The following is a 12698-nucleotide window of genomic DNA, read 5'->3' on the forward strand; positions in this document are numbered from 1 at the left end:
GCATGCCGTTTGCTGCGAGGTCACAGCTAAGTCATTACCTGGCCCTAGATCGAGCCCTGAATGACACAGGGAGAATGGAAGTCATTACCCATACTGTCTTTATCAGAGAAATAAAGACTTACCCTTCTGTTTACTAGGTTACATTCAGTGCATTCGGTTTTTCTGTGTGTAGAAACTTCACTACGGTTGTTTTAACTCATGTGCAGTGTGTGTGTGTGTGTGTGTGTGTAGGCTATATATATAAAAGGCCCTATATGATTTATAAGCTGTTTTCTCATGGGGACCAAAAAAGAAAAGAAAAAAAGATCCCACAAGGTCAAAGATTACTATTACTATCCTTGTGGGGGCATTTGTTGTGTCCCCACAACGTAGGGTTTACCAGGACCACTCAATCTCTCTCTCACACACACACACACACACACACTCACACACTTATTTATTACTGCTATTAAAGCTATAGTATACTATATCATATGGGTTGCAGGACACCGCTGCATGCTGCACTTAATAACACCCTTTAGCCATGATTCTATTCATAAAATGGCTATATTCATTTCAAACAGAAAACATGATAGAAATACAGTAATATTGCTGGTTGGTTATCAAACTTCTGTCCCACAGACCGAAGATGAACACATTTCACGCAATGGCATAATTACCTTTGAGCTAAAAGTGTCAGTCTTTTATGGCTGGCTTCTGTTGGCTCCTGAATTTGAACATGGACTGACATGAGTTAGTTTTTGTAGCTTTGCTCTCAAACCAAAGGCTGTGTGGGTCAAAACTGTGCAGAGATGACAGAACTCATTATATGAAACATTCAGAGGAGAGTTTGGATGGAATCTGTCTCAAAGGCTCAGACTGCTTTTGTTAAAACAAATTAAATTTTTTACCGAAACCCCAATGTCAGCTTAAATTGCATAAGATGAAAAAAGGAAGAAAAGACCAAGACCACAAACAGCATTTATCTGACTGTATTTTACATTTTATTTAGTGTCTGTCACTTTATATTGTTTCAGTGCTCAATATGACTTATCAACAATGATTAACAGTATGAGTTTTGTTCACTTAATAACAGTCATAAAAATTCGACAGCAGAAAATGTTCGTAAACGCCTTTATTCTTTTCATTTTTACTTAAATATCTATGTAAGCATGTTTATACATAAATATATTAAAAAAGAAAAAGTAATACAGTATCTCTCTCTGTATATACATTTTATACGTATTTACGAGTATTTGTGCGTATTAATATTTTTATGCTTAGAAAATCGCACATTAACCTAGCAACATATTACTACAGTATATGTAGGCACTAGAGCAAGGACAGCTCATATATATATATATATATATGTGTGACCCTGGATCACAAGTACAGTCGCACAGGTATATTTGTGGCAAAAGCCAAAAATACATTGTATGGGTCAAAATTATCGATTTTTCTTTTATGTCAAAAATCATTAGGATATTAAGTAAAGATCATGTTCCATGGAGATATTTTGTACATTTCCTAATGTAAATATATAAACATTTATTTTTGTGAGTCAATGCAGCATCTCGTCCAAATATTGTCCTATCCTAACAAACCATTCATCAATGGAAAGCTTATTTATTCAGCTTTCAGATGATGTATAAATCTCAAATTCCAAAAAATTGACCCATGTGACTGGTTTTGTGGTCCAAGGGATATTATGAACTATCAAGTATCACTTTGATACTAAAAATTAAAACCATAAAAACATACATGATTACTGATCTTCAAAATCTATGATAATAAATATACATTATTAAAGGTAAACTTTATATGCAGTGCTATCTTACAATGTAAAGTGTTTACTAATGCGTTTCAGTGCAAGACCAGTTATATGGCAGAGTACTTTAGTGAACAAGCTTCCGGCTTCTATTTAAAGTAAGAGCAATCGTAAACAAACCCACAACACCTGCAAATGATTCACCGCAAACACCAAAGGGCCGAAACACCCAATGAGCTCATCACGCCATTATGATTATGCATTACTCTTCAAGTGCTGTTTTATGTGAGAAATACATATGCATATAGTTTATATCAGGGAACACAGGTGGAATCTCATCCATGGGGTGTACTAGCAAATGTTTTGCAGGTGTGGACCTCTTATTTAATTTCTTAGACTCAAGACTAAATGCTGAATATTTCCGTTTCACCCTTTTGCTCTGCTTATATAAAATATAAGGCAAACAAAAGAAGCCTAACACAAGTAGCCGTTACTGATGTCAATGGCGTTACACTTTCCACTCTTGATGGTTAGAGTCTCCAGGGCGTCCTGCTTCAGGTAGTGAGGAACAAGGTGGTTCCGTCGCCTCCCGTTCCTACACACTTCCTCATCTTCATCCTCTTCCGCACTGGACGTGTTGCCGTTCACCTCCATGTCCAGTTCGTTGGCACCAAACGGGTCACTGCAGGACGAATACTCGATCTCCTCTGCGCAGGGCGGCTCGTCGTCCTCCAAACAACTGCCCAAATAAACACAAAGGTCATAAGTTGGCCAGTAAGTGGTGTTATTGTGTTTTGGTTACTTAAAATAAAGCTGAAATAACATTCAATATAAATGTTAGATGAAAAACTAATTACAATTAGTCAACTAACTGAAATAAAACCTATTTAGGACTATTTTCAAAAATCAAAAACTCATTCTGAAAACTCAAACTCATTTATAAATGTTCATTTATAAATAACTTGTAGCATTTATAAGATAAGTCACAGAGAATTTTTGTTCTTATTTCCATTTTATTCTATTTAAATGGTATCCGCAAACAGTGACTGACTGTCGTAAAGTTGAAAGCAATACAGATTTAATAATGGAAATATTTAAATCTAAGCCGTGACTGATAATCTGGTTTATTTCTGATGTTTTTTTGTTTTGGCTAATAGAAGTTCTGAATGGCTGGTGACCGCGATAGAGATGATAATGTTTTGTATCCGAGGCATTAGCTGTAAAGGCTCCGCCCTCTTCTGGAAAGTGGGGCGGGGAGCAGCAGCTCATTTGCATTTAAAGAGACATGCACGAAAACAGCATGTTTTTCCTTCCACTCAAACATGTGGGACTCATTCACTGCATGATATAATAAATGATATGTGGGGTATTTTGAGCTGAAACTTCACAGACACATTCTGAGACATATTACATCTTATAAAAAGAGGCATAATATGTCCCCTTTAAAAAGTTAGTAGCCAAATAGGCCTTAGTTTTGAAAAAATAAAATAAAAATGAAGTGCTCTGTAAATCATCACTTCATCACCACAGAGCAAAATTAATTTGAACGGAAACGCATCGCTCTGTTCCCGCTGCTGCATCTGGCGAAGGACGCTGTGACCTTGAGTTTGCGGAGTGTTTTGATTGACAGTAAACATAAAGCCCAGTCACACTAATCAGATCAAAACCACAGGGATCCATGGAGAACGTGGATGTGATGAGCAATCCGATTCGCCCGTCCTCGCCACCGGTATGTGTGTGCGCGCACGTGTGAGTCTGTTTATCATTTTCTCTGCCCTGGGTGGAAATTAAAGGGAAAAAAATAACATCTGGTGTGCCACAATGTGAAGAACAACATTGTATTTTCCCCTCTTCATTATATGGGAAAGATGAGATGACGCTCTGGGTGAAAGACAGAGTGTGTGGGAGCGGTCTCATGAGACGCAGGAGACATGTCCCTTTCACAAACAAATCACGTCCTCTTGACTCGCAAAATGAACCAATTTGTTATGCGGTTGTCAGTGCGGCAACAGGTGCGCGTTACTCGTCTATTCTTCTGCTGTGACTGGATGTCCAAATTCAGTGCGGGACACATAACAAGCAGGGATATTAGTGTCTGTTTTGTGGTCGAGCACCTGTCTTTTGTAAGGAGAGATGATTTGCATATATAGACCACATGAATGAGTCTAATAAGGCCTTTAGAGTATTAGAACAGTTCTTTATAAACAAAGTTTAAACAAATGCTTATGGAGTTTTGAGAAACCTTTTGTTTTGAAAACCGTAAAGGATGTGACAAGTCATCTGTTATTTTTTGGACACAAAAAACGAAAACTTGTTCAAGCATTCTTGCTCGCCACTACTAATTAAAATGATTCATTATGATATTATGGAACACCTAAAGGGACATGGTGATGGAAAGAAATATGAGGTGGAAGAAAAAGATTATATGTCAATGCTTTTTGTGTTCTCTAGCAAATGTTTTTTTTTTGCAAGGAAACGTAAAGCTATTGCGAGCGAATGCAAAGTTTCTCTGGGGAACGCAAACATTTTGGGATAGCAAACAAAATCACCATTTTCCCTGGGAGGCCCCGTAAGATCTAAAAAGTTGATGATACAATAATATAAAACACACACACACACACACACACACACACACACATTCTTGTACGTCTATCTTTATGAGGACATTCATTGACACAATGCAATCTCTAGCCGCTTACCCTAACCTTACCCATCACAACTAACCCGAACACTTACCCTAAACCTACCCTTAACCTAATTATAACCTTAACCCTAAAACCGAGTCTTGACCCTCAAACAGGCCTTTAAAGGGGTCTCAGAAAGGGAGGACCGGCCAAAATGTCCTCCCTTTACTCTCTTTGTCCTCACTCCAATGGTCTAAAACTCAAACTAGTCCTCACAAAGATAGTTGTACAAGTACACACACACACACACACACACACACACACACACACACACACACACACACACACACACACACACACACACACACACACACACACACACACACACACACACACACACACTTATTTAATTTTAAACTTCTTTGGAAGCAATTTTGTCCTTTGAGCTCTGGAGACTCACTCATTGAGTTATGACACTGCAGGAAGGACAAAATCATTATCGACTTCCATAGAAATACCGCAGAGACGTGTCAATAACCTACAGAATGAACTCATAATGATCGGTTTTGAGGAAACAAGGCACCTTCATCTGTGTAAAGCTACACCACCTCAAACTATACAGTTTAACAGTGATGCAGGTTTCTGACTTGATGAGCTCTATTCTTGACTTCTCTGAAAGCAAAGACTTAGTGTGCTTCTGCAGGTCTGCTTTCAATTACTTTAAGTGGCCGCTGAACGAGAGCTGTGTTCATTTCTGCGCCGCTTGGCCACGGCGAGTCCATACATCTTTATGCCATTCAGCAGGTCGGCTTTTCAGCACTCGATCATAAAAACACAACACCGCACATCTCGAAAGATTGTAAGATGCCAGTGTAGAGGAATAAGAGTGAACGTGAGATAGATACAGGGGAGACTAGGGCTCGTTGTCTCGCTTTTTTCTCCATATTTGATAAGATAGCTTCACTTTCTGTAAATGTCTCTATAGACACGTAGCTTAAGGCAAGACACGGCAGGCAAAAACATAGTTTTTTTGTTTACTGGTCAATTTTTTGATTTTTAGATATTTGTCTTCAATAACATGTCTTCTTTCAGACTTGTGGTGAAAAAAAGTCCGAAATACACATTTAGTAGGGGTGGCACGGTACATGAAAAAACATCCGAACCGTTCGGTTCGCTTGTCTCGGTTCGGTGCGTGTGTGCGTCGCGCGGTTCGCACGGTTCGACGCATGCGCAATGTAGCCTTGTGCCCGTGCTACTGCTAATACAATGCTAAATCATAAATCAGACAAATGTAGAATAACATTACAATGTCCAGCAATCGATTTAAATAGTACACTGGGTTTACTTAGACATTTAATGAGATCAACCTCACTAGGCTATATGTTGTTTTTTTCACGTGAATAAATAGGCTACATAGATCGACTGTTCCACGTACCGGTATGTACTTTAATGGTCCAGTGGCAGAACTTGCCAAGCGTGTCAAAGGTTCTGAGTTCTAATCTGCACTCGTATATATTTTTCTTTTTCATCAAAACCGATTATGTTTATCAGCGGTTGTATATCAAGCAGGGACAGATTTGTATGAATTTTGTTTTGTGATTTCATCGGAACGAATAGAGTAGCCTAGAGTCTCCTCAACGGACTGAAGCGCGCGTCTGAGTGAAGAATGTGCGGCCGCTGCGGTGTGTGCGCGAGCCACGAGAACACTGTATCAGCGCCACTGATCGCAACGGCAACGAGCACTTTGATCACTTGATTAAAAAAAACACATTTCAGCGCTAGATTGCTTCTTATTTAACAAACGAACGAAACGAATACTTTGCTAGTTAACTGGAAATGTTTTATTTATTTGTATTGGTACATCCGTGCTGGGACATAATATCAACCCTGGCAAAAAGTGGTGACAAATAACTGTCCGACACAGCCCACGGGAAATGAGAAGCTGCGTTTTGCAAACACACCCCATTTATGAAATAAATAAATTAATAATTAGATAATTCAGCTATATATCATATGCTGAAGTAAATTTTTGGAGTGTTAAAGATTAAAAGAAAAAACAACAACAAGAACCGTACAGAACCGAAAACCGTGACCCTAAAACCGTGATACGAACCGAACCGTGGGTTTTGTGAACCGTGCCACCCCTAACATTTAGGTCTTTATTTTACTACACTTTGTTTGCGTCTGTAGATTTCTCATAAATTCAACAAAAGTTGGCGTTCTTAATCCTCCCGCTGCTCCGCGATCTCTGTCTTCTTCCTGTCATCACACACACGGCTGGATAGCTCGCTCTCTCCTGTACAATGCTGTCGGATCCAAATATGGTCATTTCCTTTTTATCAGCAACAAATCGTGAAAGTAAAAGGGCTGAATGCGCAATCTCATTGGCTGATGAAAAATCTTTAAAGCCTGTTTTCTCAAAATGACCTTTCTCTCATACTCCAAGTACGAAATCTCCACTTCAGTAGCACCTATATACACCAATCTTTCCAGTCTTGTACCTAGTTATATTATGAAGACATTTACAGAGGGATTTGTAAATATATTATTCCTAGCCTGATTTATATAACATTTTATTCCAAAAAACATGGCGAAAATCATTTTTTTAAGGCTATTGACAGTATATTCTGATTTACAGGATAACAAAAGTAGATATCCATAAATCCCTCTGTAATTTTTTTCCCATCTAATATGTGAACACAATGAAAAAAAAAAAATTAACCTGGCTTTATCCAATACTCAGATTTAGTTTTTTTTTTATATATGCAAAATAGCGCATATTTTATTTGATATTGCCTAATTTGCATATTTAAACATTAAATTATAGAAAACCTGTAATACATTTTTTTCTCATCTTAATATAGGTAATCAACTGGGAAAGTTTCATGGTGATATCTTCTAGTTAAAAATGTTACCCTATTCACCTGTAGTGTCTCGCCTTAAAGTGTTCACCTTGGGGAAAATATGCAGTTTATTAGTGTTATTTTAGTAATATGCATATTTGCGTTAATAGTTTGTATTACATTTATTTTTATATTTTCAGTTTTAATTTTAATTTTAGTTTCAGTAACAGTGTTATGTGCTTTTGACACATTTGATTGTCGTTTCAATCATTTTAGTACAAAATTGTACTAAAGTTGCATACGCAACACTTCTAATTTTTGCATTTTAAGTTTAAGTATTTTATATAACATTTATATTTATTTCAGCTTTATTTCACTAACAAAAACAAAGTTTTTAATAGTTTTACTTGGCAATAACACTGTTTAACACAACAGAACTTCTGTGAAAACATGCTCCAATAGCAGGCACTATAGCAGGGTAAACTTTCACACTGGGAACTTGCCATTAAAATCAACATGAATTGGCATTTACAACCCATTTTTCTGTAATGTTATATATTTCCAATTGAAATGGTGTTATCAATCGAGAAATTGCTGGATGCTGAAAAGTAAGTGTACAGGCCAAAATAGCTATTTGACTATTGGTTAACATTATCCAATAGGCCCAAGTGATGTCAAAGGAAAACAGAAGTTGTTTAAGAGGAAAAACAAGTTACTGCATTATGATTTAAGATTATGAACACGATATTTTGTGCTCTTTGAAATAAGTAACAACTACCCCGGTCTCCCCGGTTTCCAAAAGAAAGCGCAAAATGGAAGAAGATCGAATGAAATGTATAATTCAATTCCCTAAAGTCAATGGTGTTTTAGAGGAAGTTAAATGTGTCCTGTGTGGCTAATTTGCTGCAGGTTTCCAGAACACAATCACCTGCCATTTCAATTAATCCAAGATCACTTGTAATTCACTGTACGGATGGAAGACAATCGATGCCTATCAGGAGGATTATGCTGCTGTGGCTGGAGACTGAACACAGGGACTCTGGGCGATAGATAAACGGATAGTTGCAGGGTTTGTGGCTGACCACTTGGCACATAGCACTTGCTTTTACATGCGCTTTCACTGTCAACCAGCAGGGGCTAACTGGACTGTGCTAAACAGACATCGACTCCTTGATTTCGTCATCCTAAAAGCACAGGAAGGAAAAAAACAAGGTTTCTCTTGCTTTTTAGAAATATAGTATCTGATATATTTGAGCTAAAATCTAACAATAACAATACAAAGCTTCAAAACGTCCTTGAGTATGGTGCTATAGCAATGGGTTTGATTCCCAGGGAAAGCAAGAACTGATCAAATACGCAGCTTTGGGTAAAAGTGTCTGCCAAATGCATGAACGAAAATGTAAGGACACCCAGAGCAATTACGTAATTTAAGATGAAAAGACATTCAGAAATCACCATGGTTATGATGTTACAAATATGTATGTCCATCCATATTTACATATCAACACATATTCAATAGTCAGCATCATGGTGGAGCATTAGTAGTCATTTCATATTCAAAGAGGATGATGTCTTTATTATATTACATTATATAAAATAATATATATAACGCATATATGTACTGTATGAACAGTAAAAGCCTATAAATTCTGTAAAAGTTAATACAAAGTATTACATAAATATTAGAAAATGTATTTTGTTATATTTGTCATATATAATAATCAGTTTTGATAAATTAAAATGGTAATTCAAGTAAAAATAAACTTTAACAGTATAAATGAAGATAAACAACCTAAAGTGTACAATATGTGTCCTTCTGTTGTATGATGCGACTGCAGCGTGAGGCTCTTTAAAAGCCATATTCAACAAATGGGTGGTGGGTGATGACCTTTGACCCCTACCCATCATTCTTTATCAACGTCCTTTTTATATATCATTATGCTTTTTATATATGACACCATAAATTCAACATGACTGCTGGTAGTGTTGATGAGACTGGGCTCAATACCATGAAGGTAGTTTAACCAAACCAATTCAATCAGGCTTTATTGGTACAATGACGCTGATCATCAACTTTCTCTGTCAACTCAGGCTTTGATCCTGAGTTCAAGGAGCACGTGCACATGAAAGTTTGACATCAGTAGCGAACAGCCAATCAAATGCCTTGAAACAGAGCAACTATGATTCACTTCTCACGAGAGAATCAGCGAAATTCATGCCGAAGATGAAGAGATTGAAGAATAGGAATTGCACAGCAGATAGGTATTTCACAATCTGCTCAGTTACTGGGATTTTCACGCACAACCATTTCTAGGGTTTACAAAGAATGGCGTGAAAAGGGAAAAACATCCAGTATGCGGCAGTCCTGTGGGCGAAAATGCCTTGTTGATGCTAGAGGTCAGAAGAGAATGGGCCGACTGATTCAAGCTGATAGAAGAGCAACTTTGACTGAAATAACCACTCGTTACAACCGAGGTATGCAGCAAAGCATTTGTGAAGCCACAACACGCACAACATTGAGGCGGATGGGCCCCACCGGGTACCACTCATCTCCACTACAAATAGGAAAAAGAGGCTACAATTTGCACGAGCTCACCAAAATTGGACAGTTGAAGACTGGAAAAATGTTGCCTGGTCTTATGAGTCTCGATTTCTGTTGAGACATTCAGATGGTAGAGTCAGAATTTGGTGTAAACAGAATGAGAACATGGATCCATCATGCCTTGTTACCACTGTGCAGGCTGGTGGTGGTGGTGGTGGTGTAATGGTGTGGGGGATGTTTTCTTGGCACACTTTAGGCCCCTTAGTGCCAATTGGGCATCGTTTAAATGCCACGGCCTACCTGAGCATTGTTTCTGACCATGTCCATCCCTTTATGACCACCATGTACCCATCCTCTGATGGCTACTTCCAGCAGGATAATGCACCATGTCACAAAGCTCGAATCATTTCAAATTGGTTTCTTGAACATGACAATGAGTTCACTGTACTAAAATGGCCCCCACAGTCACCAGATCTCAACCCAATAGAGCATCTTTGGGATGTGGTGGAACGGGAGCTTCGTGCCCTGGATGTGCATCCCACAAATCTCCATCAACTGCAAGATGCTATCCTATCAATATGGGCCAACATTTCTAAAGAATGCTTTCAGCACCTTGTTGAATCAATGCCACGTAGAATGAAGGCAGTTCTGAAGGCGAAAGGGGGTCAAACACAGTATTAGTATGGTGTTCCTAATAATCCTTTAGGTGAGTGTATCTAGGAATACAGAGACTCAGACATGGGAGTCATTTTTAAAGCTTTATTTACCGATTCCAAATCTTATTAATATGACATATTATCTGTATATAATTATGTTCATTTAAACAAAATTGTTAATAATAATAATTTAAACTAATATTGCTCATGTGAAATAGATTAGGGGTATAATAATTATATAAATCATATAAAATAATTATAATAATAATCATTATTAAAAGCCAGGCAATTTTGTTTTTGAAAAGCTTTTACTATGTTGTGACGTTATTGCATCAGAGATGTGTCACTTTGCTCACGGCTGATTGATGCAGTTTTGGTTTAAGATCTCTCAACCAGAACACAACCAGACCCGGAGCAGGTTAGCCGTGGAGCGTGATGAACACTGCTAAAAGCCAAACCACTTTCATGGTGTTTGCAAACTAAACTGAAACATACCTGGCTAGCCACCTAAAACAGCTTCATGGTATAGGCCCTGGAACAGTTTCACCTCTCAAAATACAACTAACTAGCCTGGGAAAACCCAGACAACTTCCGGCAAATTTAGATTTGCTCTGCAAGTAGTCTGGCAAAGATATGCTTCAAGCCCATTTCTAATCCGTTCGAAATCGCGGCACCAATCAGAAACTTTGGGGCGGGCTTTACACGATGACGATCGCTCTGATTGGTTTTAGGTCTATCCAATTGTGCCCAGAGGCATTTGAGCGACGTCCGTTGGTGAAGCGCACCAACTTTTAAATGCATTATTATTTTAAAATTGCAAACACATGAGGACAGTCTCCATGAAAGACCCACTGGCAGATGAACGTGCTGCTACATTTCTCTCCGAAACGGTAGGAAATTAAATTCGATTTAATAGAGGATTTTAACTGTGAGAAGATAATTGACAGGGCAGTTTACGTGACAGGATGCACGTGACAGATCCGTCTGATAAAGATGACGAAGTAGTATGTCCCAAAGCTTGCCTACTTTTTTGCTACACATTCAAAAGTAAATACCTTTTCTTCACAAAAAGAGTACATAGCCTACTTTTATGGCGTAGTGTAACTTAGGCGAATTGGGACGCAGCATATGGCTTTACACGATGACGATCGCTCTGATTGGTTTTAGGTCTATCCAATTGCGCCCAGAGGCATTTGAGCAACGTCCGTTGGTGACGCCCCTTTGGAAATGAGTTATTAATGAAGCTTTGCCAGACACAACTCAGTTACAACTGAGAATGGTCTGGTTTGAACCAGGCTAACAACTAACAACAAAAAATACTATCTTGGGGTTGGGCACACCTATTATATAAAATGTTTTCACCGTTTGACTTGTCAAATGCTCGTCTGATGTAAAGATAAAACAATTCTGCCCTGTTTCCTTCCATCCCATCCAGAGTGTTTACCCAGCAGAAATGAGTTCTTGTCTCATGTTTTGCTATAGTTTTGAAGGTTGAAATATCTGATTTGATCTTTTGTCAACTCTAAATGCTCAGAATCATCTCTTAGAGACGGGAAGCAGCTAGACAAATCCACTATTTTGGTTTAATGATCTACAGAAGTCTCTCTTGGCTCGGCTAAATTGGTACGTGTGCTTCTGAAATACTAGCGCGTTCTCCATTTGACATCTCGCCAGCATGCTAGCAGAAAGAGTTTGAATTCCACTTTGGATAGTTGCTAAGTAAATATATCATTCATTCAAGTATTATGCAAATATTTACAAGGCCTGTGCCACATCTCGATGAATATGAGTACAGAAATGTGGCAAAGCCAGTTTTTTCCCTCTCTTGTGAAGCACCAAATGAATCAATAGTACACAGAAATTGACCCTGCAATCTACATACACATTGTGAATGCAGACATTTGATTGCATTATTATTCCGACAGGCTGTATATGTCTGCTGGGACGATGATTTCAAACAAACAAGATTTTCGAACAATTTGTTTATATTGTAGGCTATAAACTGCAAAAAAGCAGCACAATGCTCATTATCATTACCTTGACTAACCTCACCGAGTTAAATGTATGCCTTAGCACTTTGGCTGTTTTCAGCATATTTTGCGTTTGCAATTCAAAGGTATTCTCAAATCTTGTCAGGGGTGATCAATAGACCACAAACTGTGGCTTAGACATCATTCGGAAAGCATATTTCTGTGTCCTTCTCTGGATATTCAACAGAAGAAATAGAATTTTAAAGACAAATAATTTTAAAGCAAATGATTTTTCTAAAGAAAGAAAGAAAGAAAT

At 38.1% G+C, this 12698-nt stretch overlaps 1 protein-coding gene across 3 annotated transcripts in view; it reads right to left on the bottom strand.

The window, feature by feature from the left end:
- Positions 1 to 1096: 1096 nt before the first annotated feature.
- The window catches only part of agbl1 (AGBL carboxypeptidase 1), a 206172-nt gene continuing 194570 nt past the window's right edge, over positions 1097 to 12698 (bottom strand). For all 3 annotated transcript variants that reach the window (XM_082160183.1, XM_082160184.1, XM_082160185.1), the window contains one exon: positions 1097 to 2486. In XM_082160183.1, the coding sequence (XP_082016309.1) occupies positions 2222 to 2486 (265 nt within the window). In that variant the 3' untranslated portion in view covers positions 1097 to 2221. The remainder of the gene's footprint in view (positions 2487 to 12698) is intronic.

Source organism: Leuciscus leuciscus (assembly GCF_965113295.1).
Source record: "Leuciscus leuciscus genome assembly, chromosome: 25".
NCBI classification, from domain to species: Eukaryota; Metazoa; Chordata; class Actinopteri; order Cypriniformes; family Leuciscidae; genus Leuciscus; species Leuciscus leuciscus.